Raw genomic sequence first — 25,548 nt, 5'->3', positions numbered from 1 at the left:
CAAAAAGTTGAAAACCATTTGAGATAGAGACCACTCAGAGGTTAAATGTGGACAACCTAGATAACGCAAACCTATTTATGCATATGAAACTAAAGAGGTAAAAGCTAGATCAGTCAAGTTTTCTCTAATCTATCTGAAGTATGCAACATTATTGGCTTTGTCAAGTGCCTGAACTCTGTCATTCAGACATAGGTCACATTTATTGGTTTTTTTTTCCCCGTACCCTTGAGATGGGACTGCATCTCAATATCTAGCCCCAGAGCTTCCAGCATTTCCGTCCACACTGCCATGTGTGTGCCCCATTCCCACCTCTCATATTCCCTTGCCTCTCTGTGCACCCTGTCCTCATATCCCCCCTGCTCCTGTGTGCAGCCTCTCTTTTTACTTACGTCTCTTAGCCAAAAGTCTGCGCTTGTCCTCAAACGTCTGGTAATGTCTGAACTTTCTTTTTCTTTCTTGGGTTGTTCTGTTGCAGATCGGTCTTAATTGTGAGCATACCAATCCCATAACGTTAACTGGCATGTATTTATTTGAAACAGTAAAAGTGATACATAAATGTTGTTGATACAATTTCCATCAAAGGGGCCAGGATGCTTTTTTACAAATAAAGCCGACAAGTCTGGAAAATTGATTGGATCCAAGATTAATTTGTATGTCGATTCTTCACAACATATATCCCGCTTATAAAATTAAGTGAACTTGCATGCTGCTACCCATTGTCTCCACTCTTTATGCTAAGCTAGGTTAACAAACTTCTGGCCTCCAACTCCATGTTCAACAGGGATATAAGAGTGATACTGATCTCCTCAGCAAATTCTGAAAAGTCAAAAACAGCAGTTTCCAAATTTGTTGAGCTACTCTTTTCAAACTATTGCAAATAAAACTTTGATAATATTTCTGATGTTGGTGAGACCGACTCTTGTATCAATTTGGTGGGAAACTGCCTTAACCACCATTAACAAAAATCGAAGTGAGATTGTTATCCACTGACCTGCACTGCCTGCACTGGTGGGCCTCTGGGATCCTCCACCAGAGCCAACATTCCTGTGCAGAGAGGCCTGTGGAGGGGACAGCATCCCACTCTCACTCAGAGAAGCTGTGGCGGCTGCCAGGCCCTGGCTGCCCAGAGTCCCTCCTGCCTGGTACATGGCATTAGGATTGGATACAGGCACTGCCACATGCATGGAGAAGTTCTGCTGAGGCAATGCTGTGGGCTAGAAGAGGGAGACAAACACACAAATATTTACACAGATTACACTAAAAATCCAAGCTCCGATGAGTCTGATGAGTCACTGGTTGTCATGGCATCATTAACAGCAAGCTCCACTTGAAGGTTAGCTTTAATAAACAGATTCACAAAACAGGCAGGCAGGGCAGATTGAAGTACTGCAAAGGAGACCTCCTACATTGTCGGCTTTGTATGCTTTATAGTATACATAACATAATATTTATTCATGGTACTTTAATAAACATTCATAACCATCATTCTCATTAACATCATACATAGAGAATACACACAAATCTTCAAGTAATATCACAACATACACAAATAATAACTTACAAAACCCAAAATATAAAAACATGCTGTCAGGTGATCACTGTGCATTGCAGCAGTCAGCACTAGACACATAGATTTTCCTTTTGAAACACCATTGTGTAATGTGTTTCTCTGCAAAACACACAGCGGTGGTGGGGACTTGCAACCCAGACATCTACAAGAATCACAACTCATTTGCATTTACCCACAAAGTGCTGACTGTGCAAAGCTTTAAGTGAGAATGACAGGTGGCAGTGAGAACATTTCATTATAGCATTATCCAGTGAGCCAGTTGGGTGTTATCATTAGTTTGTTAATGGCAAAGTGATGCTCTTCATGTCAGGAACATAGAGAAAACAACTGCTTCTTAGTAAGCACTATGTTCTTGCACAAGTCTAATATTGTCACGTGTGATAAGATCACAAGAGATCTGTGATATCTTGAAAGACAGAGCCAGTGTGGTACTTGGAGAAGGGAACAGGACGGTGTAAATATTAGTGCAGTGTAACGATGAAGAGATATAATTTGAAAAGAAGAATGAAAATGTTGGATTATTAAGGTCCTACGGAGACAAAAAAATATTTATTTTTTTTACCAATCGAATAGAAATCTGGATTGAGATGGCAAAAAAAACACCCTTAAATTAAAGGATCTGCAACTGTTTATAATAAACACTCACATTACTCTTAGGGTATTTACTGTAAATTCATTATGTTGAGATAGTGATTGCAGTTTGATTTGTGATAACATGACTATGATACTAGGGTGTAATCTTTCTAGCAGAAGCATGCAACATTTCATCTGTTAATGAAATGTGATCTTATCAGGGTGTGCCAAAATATCAGCGGCAAAACAACTCAACGTAAGGAACAAATGCACACCCAGTAAAGGGGGCATTAATCTTTAGTGTAGGTCTGAAAGAAGTTAACGGAAATCTTCGGAGGGACAACAAAAAGAGGAAAGAGTTAAATGGAGAAAAAAAAGAGCCAAAAATCCGTTGTGCCACAAAGCCAAGCAAGAACATTGCATTTACAGTACTTACGATTTTATGATTTCTCATCATATTATCAAACTCCTCATTAATTTTTTTATACTTTTCTTCTGTGTGAGGAGTGAGGACATATGAGGCATCGGGGTCCGGGCTATCACAACCTCTGTGTTCTTTCTTGTTTAGCGCCTGTAGTGAACATCAACATAAAGACAGGAATCAACACAAAACAGCAGGGGACAAAGGAAGTACTTACACCGCAGCGCTTGTACATTAAATCACTGTCTTCGCTTAGTTTGCCGAAATGGTCATCCATGAGGGGGCTGTGCCCAAAACAGTCATCAGGATCAGGACTAGCACAGTCATTATGGCCTTTGTTTCTCAATTTCTGAAATGAAATTGCACAGTTGAAAAGAAACAATGTACAAGAAGTAGTCCTGTGTTTATGTTGCTTGTTACCTGTTATATACAACACTGTGCAAAAGTTTTATGAACATCAGAACTGTACATTTTTATACTAATGCTTAACATTAGGAGGAAACTGATCTGTCACAAAATAATTCTGTAGCATTACAGACACAGTCAGCCATAAATACATGTCTTCAGTGCTGAGAAAAACAACAGGTCTGTAACAGATGGTATGGCCCCCATACAACATCACTGAGTCAGTCTAGGATCAAACGAAGAGACAGAAGATGCCATAGACTGTATTTATAAAAAAGCCAATGTGATGTCACCCATTGGTTTGTGGACTCATTTTGAAGCCACAGACTAAGCACTTTGGCCGCTGCCATCTTATAGAGAGGTGGATATGGCTGATAAAGTGTCACATGTCATAAAGTAACTACTCCCTAAAGCATAACCTGCTTTACTGCCAATTTTACTCGGCTAGAATTTATGAAATAAAACAGCACGTTATGGTAAATAAGGCCTGAAACTAGCAATCGAGATCATAATCGCATAGGGGGAAAAAACGCTTACTGAGGTAATAAATAAAGTAGGCAGTAGAACAACTTAATAATAGACTTCCGTACAATAGGATTTTATTTTTGCAACCAGATGAGCACCACCCCCTTGCTCGCCATTAGAAAGAATGTAGGTTTAAGGCACATTGATGCCCAGTTTTTAAATATACAGTATAAAGCAGACACTGAGTTAACCCAATTTCAGACAAATAGTGGTGAGTTCCTCAAGATGCTTGAGATAATCTCACAGCTGAATAACTGGATAAACTCTGTGTAAGGCTATGTCATAGATGTGCTAACATTTTAAGGTTGAATAATAGATAACTTTTTTAAATCTTTGCACTTTTTGTCAAGGTAATCATTCGCAAATGTACCTGCAACCTTTGACCAGTACTGTACTTTAAACCAAATTACATGTGAAAATATTCTACTCTGTTTTTTCTTTTCAGAAAATCAGAAAAACAATTTACAAACACAGTGGGCTAGAGTGTAGAAGACTAGGATAAACTGGAAAAGTCACTTTCACCAATTCACCCTTCACCTGGAAACTCCCTTTTTCTTTTCTTGTATCCATTCCTGTCCCCACAGCCTATGCATGTGCATGGCTATATATTTCACATTTATTAGAATGCCCTGCACAAAACGACTCTACAGCTGAGCACACCTAGTCTGCAAATTAGTATGGTTGGCACTTGCATACTCTGATCAAAGTTAATGAATGTGCGATTATCAAAAATTGGTTACATATGCTTATTTGTGCAGGTCATTGAGAAATTATAGCAACATAAGGTGGTCCGTTGTGATGTTATAAAGAGCCTATTCTAACTTTAGCGAGGTAAGAAACATGCCATGAAACTAAGCTCTTTTGCTCACTTTCATACAGGCTATTCCCTGCTCCTCATTACAGCTCTGAAAAGCAGTGTTAACAAGACTTGCTGACAGCATGTGACAGTTTGTGATATCTAGGCAGTGTACATCAAAACATGATTTATGCGAGGCTCCCAAGACTTCTCTATCAGGCTGCTGCAGGTCCACAGCAGCACCCTGCCCCATCTTGAAGACCTCGTGTCTACAGGAAGGTCACTGACTCCTGTGGATGTAGGGGTTACAGTGCACACCAGAGGAAAGGAACCTACACACACTAATGAGACCTTACTCTCTTGTTTCTGGTCTTCATCATGCAGCAAAGTGGAAAATGTGTGTCTGTGTGTGTGAGAGAGAGAAAAACAGAAACTATGTGAGTAGGAGTGTGCGGTGCATATGTGCAATGTCTGTACGTTGTGTGTGTGTGTGTGTAAATGTGGTGAGGGGAATGGGGGAGGGGGGGTTTCTACAGCTGCTACATCCTCTGACAGCGATGTGACAGTACGTTTAGGTCTGTGCAGACAATGTGGCTAACCTAGCAGTTCTCACCACAACCTCAGTGTAAGTCACATTTCCTAAAACCTGGGTTGTATGAGACTCCTGCATAATAAAATTTCTCATTAAAACTAGACCACTTTAAACACCCGACTGCTCCTCCAGTTTTCGTGTACATTTTCTTTTTGAGGGATGTATATTTTAAAACTCAGTAACAATGTTGGTATGCAACATGCAATGAGAGAAATTAAGCTGTGCATAGCTGAGATCGAAATGAGGAAGCTCAGAAAGAAAGAAACAACAACAAAAAAACACCCACATCTCTTTAAACGTTAAGTGTACATAGTGCCCAAAGGAGCACAAGAGAGAGAAATCCTCTGGATAATGAATGACCAGCACTGTACCACAGATGCATTACTGTTTGGTGTGGTACAGAGTGGAGGCATTCTTCTCATTCTAAGAAAACGCCTTGCTGGTTCATTTCCTGTTTACTGAACGCAACCCCCTTTAGTTAGTGTCCTGAAAGGCCTGTGTTTACTGGGGTTAAGCTATGCACTTTCTCCACCAGTGAGCCAAAGATCTGATCTCAACCTGCTAATTTAAGTTCCAACCTGCTCATTATGGGAATATCTTGGTCGGATTGGTCGGGCACGGCTGTGCGAGATGGGCAGGGTTGCTCCACTTTCACAACAAGCCTGGCCAACCTTCAGTACACCACACCCACTAGTCCAAGCCTTTTAGGGAGGGGTAGCAGAAGCAGAGTGGGCGAGCAAGAACCAAATAGCAGTCAAGGGCAGGCGAGACTCAGATGTGTTTTATGATACATGACACGAGTCACTACAATACATATTATCTTCAAAGAGAAGGTGTTGTGTTGTGCAACAGTTCATCACTGTACTGTTCTAATGAATGCAATATTGAAGTGCAAGTAAAGCATGGCTGTAATTCTTTTTTTAAATTACTTGGCATGTTTTCGGGTGCCCCCCCACAGACACTGCCTACAGCTCTCAGTAAACGGATCACTAAATGAGCACATGGCCAAACAGGTGCTCCTCTTCCAAACACCTGTCAAGACCTGGCTCCCCATGCCAGCCAATCAGAGGCACACTCACGGAGACATAGCCATAGCAGGGACCACATGTATCCCTGAAGGCCCCCCAACCACAGACCAACTTAGTTCTTACATGCCAGTGTAAGACGCTACAGGGTTCTGACACGGAAAAGGAAGAAAATACATGATTAGGAAGCAAAAAACCCACTTTCTCTTTTCCGCATTATGAACAGCTTGTTAAAAGCAGCTTTAAAATGTCTCTCAAATGTTGAATCAAGCTTTGGGGTTCGTACTTTTTGGAAAGTATAGTTGGCTGGACGTGAATGCAGCTGAGGCTGGGATTTTCAGTAGCATGTCTGATGAAAGATACGGCCTGTTTGTTGCGGGAGAAGGTTACAAAGGCTATAGACAAGGGAACTTGTGTAATCTATTCACGAGGCCCTGAGAAGCTCACAAAGATGAGTGGGAACAAGGCCAGCTGCTATTTTCTCACAGTGGTCCAAACCTGTATTGATAGAAATTTGGCTCTTGAAATAAAAATGAGGCTGAGTGGCTGATGACAAAACCTACTGGGTCCTATTGTCTGAGAGTGCATCTATAGTAAGTGTGTCCATCAGTTTGCTTTTGTGATACTTCTCTTAAAAAATATTTTCCATTGCAGGAGGCCTTGAAGCTTCCTTGTCCTGAAGAAAACATTTATCCGTCATTTCCATCTGAGCCCTGACTAATAACCTAGTTGTTACCAAGGGAAGCATTCAGCGCAGTAATTGCCTCCTCAGGTTTGCACTGTATGTTCAGCACAGGAAGCAGCAGAGCAGTTAGATCTCACCTTGCATTCCATTTTGATATGATATCAATATAAATTCTCTTTTTGATTCAATTCTGCGCAATGACACGGACTGCTACTAAAATAAGTGAACTTTGAACAGTTTCTGTGTGTCATTAGGCATGACAGATCATCAGTTTACATCACTATGCTCAATTCTGCCTCCTAGGTTTACTTTTAAGCAGGATTTTCACATTCAACGGGTTAAAAATAAAACCCAAACTATTGCATAAGCCACCTACATCACCTGTTTCTTGAGAAGTACTTTTAGTGAGATGGGTCCAAGCAATTTACTCTGCTGCTGTGAGTCTTGGAAAACCATTTCTTTCTGATGTTCTCCCTCTCTTGTGTCAAGAGAGCTTTCTGCACTTAACTTATTCATGTACTGTACTCTACTGTACATGAATAGAAGGGAGGGTGAAAGGAGAAAGATAGTGGTTAGGTATAAAAGCTAAACTTCAAAACTGTGGGGGGGGATGGCTGAAAGGAGGGCATGAAGAGGCTGTTTCTGCAGTCTCTTCTATTGTGCCTGAATCACGGCAAAAGGCTATACTTACAGTAGCTTTCACTATTGGAAGAGCACCGCCTGACCTATGACTGGTTTACCACAGCTCCGATTCAAGGCCCTCTGTGGAAAGACAGTCTGTAGTTATAAACTGGAGTACATCATGAATGTTTAATTCACGTAGTGTTTGTTCAAGCCTCCCCGTTAAAAGCCATATTTTAACGGGTTGCCGTGCCTGCGGCCTCCCCTCACCTCATTCCAGCCGGGTATCTTGGCCCGCTTGCCCTGCAGTGCTGTGAATTAGCCCTTGTGTCTGCCGCTACACTAAGCAAGGTAGCGTGCTAATCCTCATGACATCACTATTGTGTCCAGGCCGTTCCATCTAATGTGCTTATCAAAGGGCTTCTTTGAGTGTTAACGTACTAGGAAATCAGCATGGGGAGGTGGCTTATAAGAAGGCTTTTATCTACTAAGGGATATTTCTGCTCTTATATAACATCTTAACAATCTTTCAGTGCCGCCATGTTCCCTTTCCTCTCTGGTGGTGCTGTAGTCTTCACTCAAGGGGAATAAACACTTCCTCAGGTCGGTCTTTAGCTGCTGTTTGAAACTGTCCAGCACTGGGTTACTAGGAATCCATTTTTCTCCATTTCCTACCGCATACTGTGAGACTAGAGCAAGGAGATTTTAGATAAGGAGTCCTCTGTAATTCCCAGACATATCTTGTTTAATCTCATGACCATTAAACATTACAGAGTGGAGTGATATCAGGATATGAGACTGGATTCATGTCCTTCCTTTAGCACAGTCCATTGTCTAGTTACTCAGTGGACAGGAAGAGCGAACAGGAGGGGGCAACTTGACTGCCTACATTACACTTTGACATTGTTCTCTTGCAGCTGTTAGAAAAACAACATAAATAGTGAGATTCAATCCCACCTGAAAGTAGTGACAATGGAAGACAACAATGATCTAAGGCCTCAAAGTCAGTGGACCATAAGTCGAAAGTGGGCAATGCTTGTTAAATAAAATCGTGACAGACAGATAGACATCAGGCAAACCTCTTATATTTTACTGCAAATGATTACCTGCATTTGGTTGACTAGATTCCCAATTTAATATAGTCCATTGATTTTACTGAATGAGGAGTAATTGCTGTGCAGTGAGCAGTCCCTTCAGAGCTTTCTGCTCTGAGACTGTGGTGAATGACTGATGTGACAAAGCTATTAGCTGCCAGAGTCAGAGAGAACAGTCTCAATCAGTGGACTGCATATTTTCAGTATAGACAAGAGGGAATTAAACTACAAATTGAGGATAAAGGCAAACCAATGTCATCATTATCTACAGATTAAAAAGAATGAGAACAAGCACCCTGTGCCCACGTGAAAGTAGTGGCACACATAAAAACTGAACAAACTCTAACAAACACAAAATCCTTCAAACCATTTCAATCTCAGGCTCTTCATCTCCCTCTTTCTCTGGTCATTGAGTGGATCATTAGCTGTCAGAGCCATTGAAACCATACCCCCAACCCTGAACTCCCATTCCTGCTCGCCTCTAAAATATTCATAAGGACAATTAGGAGTTCCGATAAGGCGAGTACGAAGGGCTGGGGGGCGTGCGGCAGAGAGGGCAGGATGTGCCAGCAGGACGTCTGTTCTGCAACACTCTATACCCAGACCACAGACCTGTCCTCATCAATCTGAGACACAGCAGCCTCCCTCTTTGCTCCCAGTCAGGCCGGGCAGTCGGGGGGAAGGTGGCACTGTGCCAGCTAACCCCCCCCATCCCAGCAGGCTTTGCTCTGTCCTCGCCCCTGGGCAGGAGGGGTTGGCTGCACAGCATGCACAATAGGAGGAGGGGGGCACAAGGGCAAAGTGATTGTTGCACGAACTAACTCACAGAAGCTGTTTTGAACGAAAGCAAGGTCACTGAAGAACATGGAGGGTGGAGTCGATGGCTTGAGGTTCTGCTAATCTTTATCATAACTAGTATCGCTGTTGATCTGTAACTAGATCAAACCAAATTAGGCCAGCTTAGTGTATGACCTATTTCATGTGGTTCGTGCCACAGTTGATGACAGGTATGTGGTTTGAGCTCAGTTTTGAGGCACTATGATACACAGAATTTGTGTTATTTGCTATGAAATATATAGTAAAGTAAAATCATGACACCACAAATGTTATAAAAAGCAATTAAAACTAAAAAAAAAAAGGGAAAAAAGGGAAAACAATTTCCTGCTAAATAACAGGTACAGAAGGAAACATTTTTAGAGTAAATACATGAGAATAAAATGTTGAAAGAAATCATGTCCATTACGTTGAACAGAAGAAATAAAATGTCTGATGACAAAGAAATCTAAGTTAATTTCTGGTGAATAAATTCCAAGGGCAGCTATGCCTCTGCAGTGACTTTAAAAGAACAATTCACAGAAAGCGAAGACAGGTTGGGGTGCTTTGATGCTAGGTGCAAGAAAAAAGCCAAACAAAGTCAAAATGCATAATAATGTAATCTATTTCTCAACAATCGATCTAACAAGTTTAAAAAATACCATCTAAGCACTGGTGCCAAAAAACATGTCCATCAATAGTTATCTAGGCTTTCTGAAGGTCTTTAAAAGTTCTTTGGGTATCTGCTGCGTACTGACTAATTTTCAGTCCAGTCCTTATACCTCAGCATTTTCACAAGAATACACTTCTCTTTGTTAAACCACTTAAAACTGACCAATGAGGCAGTCAAGCATAAAAAAGACATTTAATTAAAGGGTTGAACCACTTTGTGCCTACACATAACATAAAACTAAACAAAAAATCAATTTTATATTACATATATTTTGTATTTTTAGGCACTTTGTTACTAGCAGCCTAATGCAAAAATATTATTTTATTAAATCTATTAAAAAATGCCAATGAGAACACAGTTATTCCCAAATATCTGAGGAAACTGGAGATGTGGAGGACGTCAGAAGACATAACAGGCCTAAAGAACTATCCACAATAGATGAAATGTATCTGAAAGTATACCACACTTTACTGTCCTGAAGAAACAGGTGATTTAACAGCTCTGTTTTTGCCTTATATACGGCTCATGTATGTTTGAACATGTTTCAATAAACTTTACACCTATTTTTCATTTTCCTAGCAAAATAAAAAAGACATTTGTGGTGACGCTACTTTTTCACAAAAATCAGATAAAAACAACTTTTAACACTGAAATTTTTTAATGAGTATAAAAATATAACTCTCTCCTTAGTTAACTGAAGTGTGTTCAGTTGAACACACTTGATACCCTCGAGTCCTAGTAAGCTCACTGGAAAGTACTGTTTAGAATGAGACACAGTGTCTTGTGGTCCTTGTTGTTGTTGTTGTTGTTGTTGTTGTTGTATCTCTTTTCATTAGATGCTCACTAAAAGACCCTCCGTTTGAAATGACACATATGCAACGTAGTTGAGAGGGTGGAAAAAGAGCTCTGACGTCAATGAGGCACGACATGAGCCAAAAGCAAAAATCTCTTAGCAGTAACCTGGTAACAGGAATCGCATACACACACAGCCGAGTCATAATAAAACAATGAGATGTAGTACATGATGGATTAAAAATGCACAGAAAAACAGTGCTTGATTATGGAGTAAAGCCAGTCAGCAATTCAAAAGACAACTACAGAAAAGGGATACTGCTGGTTACCCAATAATCAAACTACATTTCAAGATGCCATTGGGTAACAACTACTTAAAGTATCAGTTCCACAGCAGAGCACACGTGTTAGAGAGTCACCTATAGCTTAACCATATATCTGCATGAGCATTGCAACATCTGTTTTATTACACTACAAAAGAAGACCGCTGACCTTTTTTCGCTAAAAGCCCAGAGGAAAAGGAGTCCTTGTCCTATAAAAAGTGGCACTTCTGAAACACAGCGTGTTGCTCGCAACAGAACCATTAATACTGCTCGCTGTGGCACGAGAATACCTTTCAGAAAACTCTCATCAGACTCCTTCGTGAGAGATATGAAGACATAAAGTGGCATAAGCTAAGTACTTATTTAGATAGAGTTTACTTTTACACTTTGCCCCACATTGGGTATCTCTACTCTAAATATACTGTAGACTCTCTGAGGCTATAAAATTTATACCCTCTGTTGGAACTATAAATGTATCAGAAGTATTCTAGTAGTCCAAAATAAATCGTCCGCTTTTACTATAAAATGTGTGAGTTTATTTTTATCTCATCCCACTGCACTAATCTGAAAATAACTTCTTATCTTGTATGTATATAACAGTTAGTATGTTGGCTCTGACACTCAACAAAAGTTAACTGTAGAGCCGACCTGGCCGGAAACACAGGCCCAAAGGTTAAATGTCTGCCCTCAGATACAAAAACCCCCCCAAAAAACAGTCTGTGCACACAGACAGGAAGAAGTGCATCATCTTAACAACACTGTTTGTTTATATGTACGCCAAATGAAGAGGCGATAATGGGATTTCAGAAATACTAATTAATGGCTGCCTTTGTTGCTACATTATCAACCTCTCCAGAGACAACAGACTGACTGACAGGTTTCATATTTATGTGGCAACAAGGAGAAGACACTAAAATAAAAACTAAAAAAATAAATACATTTTCATTATTACAATGCAGTATCACCGAAAACTTCTATTAACTCAAAACAAAAACTTCCAAAACACAATAACATCATATTTAGGTTGGTCTGCAGTATTGTATGTGACCTACAGTTATTAAGTATAAAAAATAATTTTAATATCACTTCAATAAGTCATAGAAGCCCCAAACTACATGTATTTTTTTCTGTAATATTAAAAATGGGCTGGCTGAAAATTTCACATATATTGAAAAGCCCTGGAAAATCAACATCAACCCAATAAATCTATGTCAACAGCAATGACATTTGATTTAGCTTAAAAGGGATATCTCATCACTGCTGCTGTGAGGTCTGTGGCGAAACACCAAAAAGGATGATGATGGTGCAGATAAAGGGTAAAGCAGAAAGATACTGGTGAAGGGCTGAGGCAGATATTGAGCTTTGCAGAGAACTGAGAATGAAGTCATTAAACCAGTCTATTTATTTATTCCTTTAAATAGCGCTCATTGCAGAGAACACAGCAACTTGTGCTTGTTTTGCCTCTTTTCAGACAACAGGGAAATTCTGTCAAAATCAAAACATTTTCACCGGCATATCATATATATATATTTGAAATATCATATATTATATATCATCATAATATATCATATATTAATGTATACACATTACTGTAAACACACCAGAAAAGTATGGATACTACCAACTTACAGAGAGAGCAAAAGAGAAAACTAATAAATGAATGCTACGTCTTTATGTTTTTCATGACAGCAGAATATAGAAACACTTAACAGCAAACTAAAAAACAAAACAAAAAAACATACAAAAAAAAAACTTTCTGCAGAAATGAAACCAAGACAATGAAAAATCTTCAAACATGCATAAAAACTTTGACTGGTGTCAGGTACAAGTAAAAATCCAAACAACAATTAAAACTAGTATAACTGAGTGGCTATCTGTTCACTTAATATAGCCACCCGACTCTTAGCACAAACATTGTGTTGTTGAAAATAAAATTCTATACTAATTCAGTTCTCCCCAATTCTAAATTTCAGTTAAGTAAATATATCTGTGTAGCTGAACTTGAATGACTTAATGTTACAATTGCAAAACTGACCATATATCATTCAAAATACCACCACCCGTTTTTCTAACCTGGAGAAATTCTCTCATTTTCCAAACAGAAAAGTATGCTATGTGTTGTTAACTTGTTGTGAAAAAGACTCTTTTTCATCGGTATGAATAACTTTCATAATGTGTACGTGTGTGGGCAGCACATACCTATTACTATATTACTTAAGTGACCAATGAATGAACAGTGCAATAACTGCAGTATCCACCAAACACATTTTGTAGCCTATGAGATAATACCTGAGAGATAAAGAAACAAGCAAGTATCGTAGGGCTAAAGAAAAAGCATGAATAGAAATAAATAATCATTTTATTGCCCTTAAAATATGTTTGGATATAAAACTTTTGGATGTTTAAAAAGAAATTTATATTAATGTGTTTTTTTATTTAAACACTGTGACATAAAACATAAAAATCACACTACCACATTTCTGTCACACTATGAAATTCCTGAAGAAACTAGAATTTTTATCTCTCTATTGTCTCCACTAATCAGCCAAGTTGCAGCAGAAGTTGCAAAGAAATTCATGCTGTTGCAGTAAAGCTGACTTTTAATCTTTTCAATTTGTGTTCAAAAGATTTCAATTACACGTGTCAGAAATCGTGTGCTCAGACCGCTCTAAATGCTTGGTTTTTCAAAGGGATTTTTTTTAACTCTTAGCTCTAATTGACATCAAAGAAAGGTGATGGCCTTAATATAGTCTGCTTGCACAAGACGGCCAATCACTTGGAAGTTGGCTTAATTGAGCTTGTTTCAGACCAAGGATGACTTAAGGGGCTGCACCAAGGCCCACTAGAGGGTAAATCGTGAATAAGGAATGATGTAAATCTAGAATAAAAGTGCAGAAACAGAAATGAGCATAATAGGAGCACTTTAAATTATGACCATAAATGTGTTTAGTGAGGTTAAAACTGTCCTTGACCTTGAACTTCTATTTCTAATCAGTTCATGTCTGAGTCCAAGTGGATTTTTGTGCTAGATGTGATAAAATACTTCCAGGTGATCGATTCTAATTATTTGCAAGACTGGGATCGACATGAGGTCAGAGACCTTGACCTTTGACCACTAAAATTAAAAATTTTCAACCCTAACTCCAGGTGAGCTAATCCCACCACGACTGCCGCCAGTGCAGAAGCACGAAATATAAATTTCAATCTACTGTTAACTAACATTTCAAGGTCTCTCTATAAACGTGAAGCTTCTGTCAGAGTTGTTTTCAGTTTTATTTATTTGTCATATGCAAGTTAGCACAGGGTCAACATTGCAATGAAATGTGTTTGAGTTGTGTGCAGTATGTATTCACCTGTTAACTCTAAATCAAGTATACCACACTTTACTGTTATTTTCTGAGATGTGAGGCTTTACTTTTATAAATTAAGATTCATTTTGAAATCAATACGTCGAGATATAAAAACATGCAATTTCAACAGTGCATGTTGCTCAGCAGCAATCTACACGACACATAATTGGCAAGACATCATCTTGAGTAAATCATGTAGCACTAATAGCAATTTAAAGCACAATTATAAATACACGCTCAGGACAAGCTGCCTCTGGTACTTGGAGTAGTTTCACCAATTCACTCTGATATTCAAGTATTTGTTCTTGCTGTTAAAACCAACACAAATAATCTGCACAGCACAATATCCTAGACAGACTTCAGAGTTGACTGAGTGCTGATCTATTAAATATTTGCAAGGCTAAAGCTCTTTTCTCTCATAAATATTTGATCAGTAATTCTGGTGATGAAGGGTGAGAACAAATTCAAATGCAATTTGTGTTGGGCTTTTTTTTCCCCATGTAAAACAAATAAAGTATTAAACAAAGCCGGAGCCACAGCCTGACTTTGTTAACACATTTGCTAAAGTAATATATTTTTTCAATTTTAATCTGAGCACCTGATCTGATCTCTCTGATCTCTGATCAGCTCTTTGGAAATTATTTATTCTGTCAAAAAGAAGTCGTTCAAAGATAAAAATCACAGCTTTTTCAAGTGTAGTTTGAAGCGTTTATTTTTAAGAAATGTCTGTAAAAAAGAAGCCTTCTTTGAGTAAAAGGACTCTCCGCTATTTCTCCACTCTCATAAAGTAATAAATAAGAAATCGCATTCACTGAATGGAGGCTTAAGACAGTTTTCTGCTTGTTTTTTTTCTCATGTTCTTCCATCTCTCTTCCTTAATCCCCCCCATCCATACACCCCCGGCCCATTCCCCAGCCTCCATTTCCAATGAGCCACCAGCAGGAGGATAATTGATCAATCATGCTAATTGAAGAGTCTGGACAGCTAGACCACCATAGCAGATGTGCCAATTTGCATTCATTAGGATAGAAATGAGCCTTAATCACTGCTCAGCCTTTGATTGACGAACATAAATATCTCCTGTCTGAAACTCCCGGTGCCCATTCAGCCCAAAGCTTTTCAAGGGATTCATTCTATAACTGGTAATAATATTTATTTTGCTTTGAACTGTAAATCACAGAAAGAAAAAAAAAACACTTGCGAGGCACAGCTCATCACTTAATGCAATGATCGTCTCCATCATTTAAAGTGTAACACGCAGAATGAGGAGAAATTAAACCTTGAATTGTGATAAATGCATGCGTAGCTTTTGTCGTCGCGAAATCTACAGCACACAATGTGTGACATTCAGTAATGGTCAACATTTACATACCTTATTAATACAGCTCAGTTTATGACAAAAGTTCATAGTGATCATGAAATAAAGCCTAATGGAAATTACCTGATAATTCTGTGCTCATTTCCTCTCACTGTACTGGTCTTGTGAGACGGGGGGACTGCTCGTTCATAAATACAGAAGGAATTGTCCCTTTCTCCCCGAGTCACAATAACAATGGCCATCTCTCTTTATTATGAGTATGATAAGCAGAATTTCCCTATGAATGATCTCACGCTGTTTATTCTCAGAAACCATCAGGGTAAAAGACATGAAAAGGAGCGCTAAAAAGTCACTTCTTTGCATATAGCACTCTCCGGGTATTTAAAAGGTATCGGTATTTCACTCCGAGCGCATTCCTGAAATTTGATTATAGTCTATTCACAAGCTTGATTTCATAAGATTAGAATTAAGTGTCAATTAATGTTTATTCCATGTGTCTGCAAACCTGATTAATGCTAACCTATACCATATACCTTAATTGCATCGAATTGCTTAAATAGGGGACAGATTGATGCCAAATTATGCCTGTGAAGTTAATATCTTATTTCAAGGTTTCTCCTGGAGAGACACAGGGATCTTTCTGTGTGCAGAAACACAGCGTGAGGTTATAGCAGAGCACAAATCTCATTAGCTCCACAAGCGGAGACGAGAGTAAGACTAAATATTATTAGATTAATCTAATGACTAACAGCAGCATTTTCATTTGTGGAATAAACAGAATTCAATAAGTAACACAATAGAAACAACACCATGGAAACTTCATTCAGGAATACCCGACTTAGTCCACTGTTACATTGAATAACCCTAATGCATGAGAATACGCTGAGACAACATGAGCTATAAATGCTAAATAAGTCGTCTTTATTTACAGTAAGAGACATTGCTGGTAGTCCCTCAGGCCATGTGATTCTGGCAAAATTATTTATTTAACAAATTAAAACAGTAGCTTGTATAAAAACACCCACCTGTCTTTAATAGTAAAAGCGGTGAAAGGTTTGTTTGATGCACACAGGTGAATTCATAAAAAGACAGATTTTACACCACTGCTCACCCTCGCCTGGAGTGACGGTAAAGTTAGCACATGCAGACAAGAACTACCAACACACACACACAACCAGGGTAGAAAAATCTGAGCCTACTGCTCTGCTTTGGACTGCGAGCCAAGTTTGAGACAAAGTCCATAGCCCTCCACTGGGTTATCAAACTGTGGCCAAGGCATGCATCCATCTGTGGAAAACATGGAGACTGTTCTCCCACACTGCACAGCCCAGCCTTTATCTACAGATGGTACTACTGAGCAAGAATGTGACCTTTGATTTGGTTTCTCACATGGAAAGGTCTTACCAATGAAAAGTGGGTGAGCATTTTTCTTTCCTCCAAAACAGGACAAATGAGCACATGGCTGTTTTTATAGCAAAGACTTGTTTAACACAATTTAAAAATTTAGATAAGTGTCCCGTGTAAGTGCCCTCATGTGAGGCCTATTTCAGTAGATAAATGAGGAAGGGGTGGATTCTTCCCATTATTATAAATGCATCAGCTCCTCTGTGTAGTGTACAAGGATTTGTACAGCTGTGGTGAAGCACAAAATCTGGGAAAGTGCTCACCAGCAAAGACGGTCAAAAAAAACAGCCGAAATTAGGCTTTCTCTTAAAATATGATCAGATCTGAGCGGGAACTTGTTGGACTGGAAAATAAAGCCAGCACAGAAATGCAAACAAAGCTGCAGTTCCTGAAGTGGCCACTTTTACAGTGGAAATAAACACAGTTTTGGCCTCAAAAGCTCATTTTCCCCTTCATTATGACTGAAACCTCTACATCACTCTATCACAGTTGAGATAGATCCCACCCCCTCACTACCCAGAAATGAACAAGCAGTTAAGAAAATGGATGGATGACAAACTGTTAAATGTATGTATTATGAGCTGTTGACAGGTGAGAGCCACCCAGGCAGCTAGTTAGCGAAACACGCCTCTCCACTGCATAACAAATAACATGGCTCAGTTGTGGCTAATTGTGTTAAATGCAGGGGCGGATCTACTGTGTTGGCATGTGGCTTAAATTGTAACACTTGCATATGTGTAAAGAAATGGCTTTGATTTTGCCACCCCATCTGATTTCCATGCCACTCTAAGAAAGTTTCTCTAGATCCGCCCCTGGTTGAAAGCTAAGTGAAGTTCTAGTAAGTTCTAGTATGTTTGCTAGAATTAGCAAATAACTTAGCAATCCATCAAATATGGTCATTTCTGGCTAATGATGATGATTAAAACAATGACAGTCATAATGCTAAAACTGGCACATCAAAACGGGAGTTCATGGGTGACGTCACAGTGGCTAGAACTATCTTCTACATGTATATATACAGTCTATGATTGGGTCATAGCCTCCACACACTATCAGGCTCCTCAGACACAGCTCTCTGAAGAATGAATAGTGAGACAGTGTGTTGATGCTGTTAAGTGGACTGGGTTGGTTACTTCAGCTCTGTTTCACATCTGAACCCTGACCACACAGCTTGCAGGCAGAGGGGCATTTGTTATAAACTGCAAAGACGCTGGCCGAGTGAGCCGGGACAACGGTGGCTTGTTCTCGCCTTTTATACAGAGGGGCAGCTTGATGGGGTCAGCCAGCAGTACTAGGTGGGAAAATCAGCAGGAGAACCAAAAAATGTACATTCCAATTACACCAAGCTGTTCACATAAACATACATGTGCAGACCACAGATAGAGAGCGTGGTGTGGATTGACCCGGCTGATACGTGGTGAAAAAAAATCCCATGACTCTCAGTGCAAGGTGTTTGCGGGAAGTCTTCGTTGTAATAAGACAGCCTCCAGAGTCATAGCAAAAGCAAAACTGTGGTCACTGTTATGTAAGGAAAGTATTTATGTATTTTTTATGCAGGTGAGCCCTTGCTCTGCTCTGAGGGCCCCTGATGGAGGAGTGACTGCATGAGTGTACGGATGCCAGAACACTCTTGTGCAGCTCTGCCAAGCAGGTAATTCACAAGCAGCAGCAGTATAAATAAAAGATAATGGGCCACAGCTGACTCCTTTATGCTGCATGTAATTTCACTAATTCCTCCAAGTGAAAGTCTTTTTTAAACTGGCATTCTTGATTTTTTTTCTATCCATTCTGGCCCATTTTAAATTCTTAATGTCTCTTAATAGTGCAGGAGTAATAAAAATGCTATATGTTTTAGTGGGCAGGTGGCAGTAAAAACAGAGAATTGGGATGTAGCAGTTTGCATGGTCTATTAAAAAGTGTCTTGCTGCAGAAAATTATCATCTAAGTCTATTTCAAATAATAGCAATAAAGATTAATGGGCAACTTCATACTGAGAGTGTGGATTCCATCAATAGGCATTAACATACATTGTGTGTGCTTTCATCTAGTCAGAATGAAGATACCGGCCTCTTAAAGCAGATCTTGAATAAGCTGAGAAACCACACATGTGCCAATGCAAGATGTTTGGAACAGGATGTATCCCTAATTATTCTCATTTACTTTGGCTTTTACGCTTTTGGCTGACAGTTTTGTATGCTGGCATAACAAGTGGCTTACTCTTCCGCTAGTTGCTGGGCATGCAGGAGCTGCCAGGAAACCCAAGTGCTTGTTGAGTTTTATAAAGCTGTATGGAATGTACTAAACACTGTATTTCTCTGAAAAAAAATACTGCAGCATTGGGCAAGCTAACTGTGTGTACTGAGGAGTAGCCAGAGAGCTGTGCCTTGCAGGTACAGTATCTATGGGAAACAAGGTCAGCAATGGTGGTCGGCAGCTACTGTGTGCATGAGTGTGCAGAGATAGGTTTTCCACGTCAGTTGATGGGCCTACGAGAAGCTGAACTTATCAGAGAGTGCAGACCTCCTGTGCCCTATCTGAATGGTGACTAGAAGGAAACTGCTTTTTGTTCCTGACAGCACTTACAAACCAAGCCAATGGTTATCAAAGAATACACACGTCTTTTAAAGTGGAAGCCAAGCAATAAAATAATTTAGCCTGCATAAACCCGAGGATATGTTTTGTATAAAAAAGCATAAGGAAGATAAACTACATGCTCAGTGTGAGGTTAAAATGGCATGGTGTGAAAGAAGTTTTTTATTGCAAATTAAGAAAGCGGTGCTTGCTCACCTCTACAATGTCAGAGTTGGTTCTGCTCTCGTGGGGCTCGTTGTACTCTGTGTATTTCAGCAACACTTTGTCCATGTCTGTGCTGGCGTACTGGAACAGTTTGTTAGAGCTGTTGAAAATGATGAGGGCGATCTCACAGTCACATAGTACGCTCAGCTCATAGGCCTTTTTCATCAAGCCAAACTTCCTCTTTGTGAAGGTAACCTGAGGAAACACAGAAAGCAGCCAACGGAGAACATTTTTATTTGTACACACAGTTTGGTTTAATTTGCACTTTAGCATTCTCATTACAACGAAAAGCTGTAGTCAGTAGTTGCTGTGTGATTATTAGTGGTAAAAGGGGCATTTACATATTTTTTAAAAATACATTTAAAATCTTCACGTAAATGCAGAGAAGTACTATCAACAATAATAATAACAGCCACTCTCAGTGTTGTCTGTAAAACTGCTAGATACTTCTCCATTAAGTCCTGTAAGCAGCGTATAATCGATCCAGGTGGATCTTATAAAGGAATGTTTGTATGTAAACTGTCCATGTGCTAAATAGCTGATATTTCAACATAAATACAACACTTGAGTGAACTGCAGCAGAGATGTATAGTAGAAAAAAAACATTAGAAACAAGCATGGTAACACAAGATAAGAAAGGCAACAACACTGCTGTAAACAAGGTGACAGATAACAAATTCATTTCTGCTTTAGTAACAACTGAAATAACATAGTGCATATCTGAAATGTCTAGTTATCAGGCCAGAGGTCAGGGTTAGAGCCACGAGTCAGCGAGCTGAGTCAGAGCTTTGGCAACAACAGGGGTCCATACATTACTGTAGCCCCTGTCTCCATATACGGAAAGCTATCTCTGTAGTGCAGCATAAGCCTTGTAACACGAGCCCTCAGATGGGACTTTGGGTCATACATCACTCCAATGGTAACGCAACCCTCTGCAAAGTGACTTTCTGTCCTGTAGCTCTGCAGCTCTGTCTCTGTGGTCACTCACACCAATTCACATGTGTCATTATGTTACACTACCTCTTTACAGTAAGCTACACTCATTTCTCAAACTAAAAACATTATTAGTGAGGAAACTGGACACAAATACAGCCGTTGTCTCGCTTGTGTGCAGAAATCTGTTTTGGAAATGCGTTGCTTTTTTTTTAATCTGACTTTTCACAGCATATGTCTTGTCAAATTGTGGCTTGAGAATGTGCTAGTAAAAGCTGCGCTCAGAGCTTTCCGTCTTACAAAGAAGTGCACGGGGTCTATATCCTCCATCAGTTTTACTGACCTACTAAGAGAGGAGTTGAGGAGATGAGCTTGCTTTGTTCAACTTTAATTGGTCACAGCTCGCGGCTATACCCTCATTTTAACTGGTATAATGCAGTATAATCTTATGTGTTGCATAGTGTATGTGTAACCGCTAAGGCAGCGGGGTCACTACAGCTGTGATAAATGAATTTTAAATCTTCCACGCTACAGGTAATTACACTGGATCATTATTCCTGTTATAGACACACCGGAGCCTGTCCTGCTGTCATTTTCTTTTCACTGCACAAATGTTATTCAAGCTCATATGACAAAACAAAATTCTAACATGAAATTTCTTAAAATCACAAGGTTTAAGTACAGGAGAAGCTGAACCAAATAACATGTTTCCTTACAAATCACAGTTACAGAGTGTTTGAGTGAGTTTGGCTGACAGCGAAAAAAAGCATTTTCTCAAGGTGGACACACAGTGGGGGATCAAGCCGGGACCAGCCTCTTTCTATCTAGTTGGAGTTGTAACCACCTGATACTAGTCTCCTCTGATTAAACACCAGCGATGCCCACTCGCTCATTTACCCGCTTGCGTATTTGTTTGCCTAACCAACTGGAAAGCAGCGACTGTCACGCGGGAAAACGATTAACAAATTGTATGCTTTTTAGCAGATGAATGTGGCTGTTAAGCCATGGAGATGTCACCTTTCAGCAGGAAGCCCAGGATGAGATGCTGAGCGAAGACTTTGTTCCACCTGGATGCATGGCTGTGCTGAGTGCAGAGCTGCTGACCCAGGCATCGCTTCATTTCAACCTCAGCAGCAGTACTGAGACCTGGTCCTTGCCCCAGCCACAGACAGAGTAACTCTACAAGGGCTAGCTACTGCTCACACTTCCATTAAAATGTGACAAGCATATTATTCTTCTGTACATACACACTTAGGTTATTTTGTAACTGATTGCCCTATTTTTATCCTTTTGTTAGAACATGTAAGACGTCCATCTAAATTTGATGGGTCACAACGCAAAGAACAAAAAACAAAAAACAAAAAAAAAAGGTTTGGGGCATATGGACCAGCATTCACAAATGCACAAACCTCAATCCACCCCCATCATTTCTGGGGTGACTGGTGCGACAGTGGAAAACCACAGACATCCTTGAGGTCAAGTGGGAGGTTCAATGGCAAAGCTTTCCTATGCTTCACCGAGTCAAATACACCCACAAACACACTCGATGCGGTTTTAGCATTTTTTCGAATTGCTCCTGCAGTAAGATGTGGTGCAAATTTAGTCTAACTCCCTGACTAATTCATGTAATTCACAGCGACAGGATTAGCCTCAGTATTGTAAAATTCTACACCACACTGTCCCGATGCATCTTACAGTTGTTCACAAAAATCGTATGCCGTGGCAAAAAAAGACAGGCCACATTTAAACTTCCAACACATTTAAGTGATCCCAGCTTTCTAGGCTTGATAAGGTCATTTTAACAGCTCACACAATACCCAGCAGATCAGTGAGCCTCTGCCACACTGAAAACTCTCTGATGTTTTAAGAAGCTCTCTCAAAGTCTAGATAAAGTAGTAATTCCACTCTCAATTCACACTTTCTGCATTTCTACCTTCTTCCCAAGAGCCCCACCACCACAACCTATGTTTATAGAGCTTTAATTGAGGTAGGTAATTTACTTTTTATTTTTTATATTTTTATAACAGACCAAACTAAATGCTGCTGCAGTTCTATCTTTCCCTAAGCGATAGCAAGTTCAGGTAATGGGGAAACCTTCTTTGGAACGGACAAAATCATACTCGAGGGGTAAATTTAAAAAACTGCATATGAACGGCAACAAGTAAATTTGGTCTCATCAGCAATACAGTGGCCTGTTTGTTAAAAATAATTATAGACCTGCTTAGCTGGTAAAATGCAATGGAAAGTTTAACTGCACAACGTACAGTATAGACCTTTAGTGTAAACTTACAAGCATGGGTCTGTCACGTTTTACTGCTGTATTTGGTTTATGTTTTATTGTCTTCAACATTCACAAGACAGGCTCTGCCACGGAAACTTGTGTAGCATATAACAGCATATGCTACAACAAACTCCAATACACACATTCACACAGAACTGACTTGTCAATCAAATGGTCTATCAATGTCTGTCCGCAGGCAGAGGTGCCAAGATGACAAACAAGACATCTGGGACTGAGAGTGCAGCTGTGACTGGAGCATGGCAGGAGATGCCTGAGTCACTAACACCTTCAGAGGGGTGAGGAGCTAGCGGCCTTATTAGAACCTCATGTCACCTCTGACAGCCCCCATGGCAGACATGAGAGCGGGCTACAGAGACAGTGAAGTCTGGCACCAGCTGGCAGAGTGACCCAGGCCCTGTGGCTGCTGCCCTGGCTCCGCAGTGGCAGAGTGTGTGGGCTTAGGAGATGAGCCAGGGCCACTGTGACTGTCTGCCTGGATCAGCTCTCTCTGAGCGAGAGAACAGCCCGAGGAACCCCATGTGGACATTCGAAGGCACAATGGGCTAATCCAGTGGGTGGGATTGACCTTGAAACCTACAGTAGCTGTGACGGATCCTGTTTAGCGGAGACGATGACATGCAAGGTAACAAAATGTAAGTAGGTTTCCTGGAAATATCTCTAATCAATAACAAGAATGATGCATTTAACGGATAATTAATTTGTTCTGTTTATTGAAAACGGTAACTGAGAAAGTGTGTTGTGTTCAATATACTCTAAGTAAACCTGCTGCCCTGTCTAAAACCAAGACGAGATCAGCTAATTAATGGACACAAGCACTATTTCCACTTTCCTTTTGGACTTTCACACACCAAACAATAAAGAGATGATGCAACAAATAACAGATTCATCTCAAAGTACAACCTGTCTGTAACGCTTTGTGCTACTTCATGCTTCTGCATCACAGTTTTAATAAATCCACGTATCATCTTAAACAAAGAAAACAGTGCAGATGCACTGGCTCTTAAGTTTAACACTTTTCTTCTGTTCTTTCCATTGTCTATCAACAAACTCTTTAAGTGTCAAAAATATATATCAATTAAAAAAAATATATAACAATGACTGCTCAGAACTTCAGGACTGAGTGAAAGCTGAAAAAGAGGCGCTATGTGCTGTGTTGCTCCCTGGAGAGTAAGTGAGAGAGAGTCTCTGCTTGCCTACAGGCATTTGACGTGCTGGAGCAAAATCCAAAATGAGCCACAGCAAGGGCAGGCAACCCTCCACCCAGCAGCAAAATCATCAAACTTTTAATGACTTGGACAATTACCCCCAGTGAGCCTGCTTAATGGCATCCAGAGGACGTCACTAGACACTGCTCACTAGGCCTCACCAACATGTACACTAACTTACGAGACTGATGCATACCTTGGCTTCTTCACTACTGTTCTCCCTATAGTTTCACAAAAATCACAGCTGCTTTGGGAAGAAGGTAAAACTCACTGAATTTGCTCAGTGCTCTTGGCCCTACTATTGTTATTTTGTAAAGAACATAAGTTCCAAACCTCTGAAGTCTGAAAGAATGACAACTTTCTATTGTTGAAGGCAAAATTTTCTTACTGGTCCGTCCAGTCTTCTAGAAACTCAAAGTAAAAGAGGAAAATATAAGAACCTTTCAATCTGCACATGATGCCTGTACCTGTCTGTGTCTCAAAAGGTAATAATTGCTGTGAATACATCAAATCAGAAGAATCGTGCAGGTTGTTATCTTGCATTCATTTGCAATCAGTAAAGTCGGTCTAGCTGATGACTCTACTGCTGCCATCATTTAGCCAAGCCATGGAACAGAAACTGGCTCTTTGCAGTTGTACAGTAAGCATTATACGACCTCAGTTTGCTCCATGTCTCGTTCTCCAGTGCATCTCTGCCAAGTCAAACAGCAGAAAGCGGCACAAAAATACTATACCCTACACATGATGTATTAAACAGTTACACATCAATTTGTCATGCATGCACAACACACTTCATTAGAATATAAACCTACCTGCGAAGTTCACAGCTTGCACTACGCTGTAACTACTTACCGTCTCAGCCTGTGTCACACACAGTGTTATAAATCCTGAAGGGTTAACAACCCTCCTAAAACACTTGCAGAGACAATGCAAGGGAGCCCCTGTTGTCCTTACACAACATCCTCTATAGAAATACTGTCTAATTAGTCCACTTAAGGACCTCTTTCATTTCACTGTTACACTATGGAAAACTAACAGCAAAGATTTAAACTGTCTCCTGACAATGGGGAACATATGCTAATGGCTATTCCCCCTTGGTTAGGAGCACGCCCAAGGGAGATGGCACTGTGCGCTTCATGGCCCACGGAAAAAAAACGAGAGAGAAAAAAAAAAAGCCACACGCATACATCACCTTATACCAAAGCTTTATTTTAGCACAGCCTATTGTCACAGCAGATTCTCTGCTGAGCCAGCTAAAACCAAACTAAATGCTAAATGTAAGCTGAAATGCCTGCATGCTGCTGATAAACTTTCTCACAAATTATCCAGTCA

The 25,548-nt window shown here is 40.0% G+C and overlaps 1 protein-coding gene across 7 annotated transcripts in view; it reads right to left on the bottom strand.

Moving 5' to 3' along the window:
- mef2aa (myocyte enhancer factor 2aa) overlaps nt 1–25,548 on the bottom strand; it is a 70,206-nt gene that overhangs the window by 21,357 nt on the left and 23,301 nt on the right. For 5 of the 7 annotated variants that reach the window (XM_005933043.2, XM_005933042.3, XM_005933050.3 and 2 more), the window contains 3 exons: nt 19,768–19,971; nt 2,580–2,714; nt 992–1,214 (listed from right to left, as the gene is read on the bottom strand). In XM_005933043.2, coding sequence (XP_005933105.1) covers nt 992–1,214; nt 2,580–2,714; nt 19,768–19,971 — 562 coding nt within the window. Of the gene's footprint in view, nt 1–991; nt 1,215–2,579; nt 2,715–2,781; nt 2,914–19,767; nt 19,972–25,548 lie in introns of all 7 variants that reach the window. The other 2 variants (XM_005933048.3, XM_005933051.3) reach the window with 1 other exon arrangement.

Source organism: Haplochromis burtoni, unplaced genomic scaffold, assembly GCF_018398535.1.
Source record: "Haplochromis burtoni strain Fernald_Lab_line unplaced genomic scaffold, NCSU_Asbu1 Contig_164, whole genome shotgun sequence".
NCBI lineage: Eukaryota > Metazoa > Chordata > Actinopteri > Cichliformes > Cichlidae > Haplochromis > Haplochromis burtoni.
This window is presented reverse-complemented; position numbering and strand designations above follow the sequence as displayed.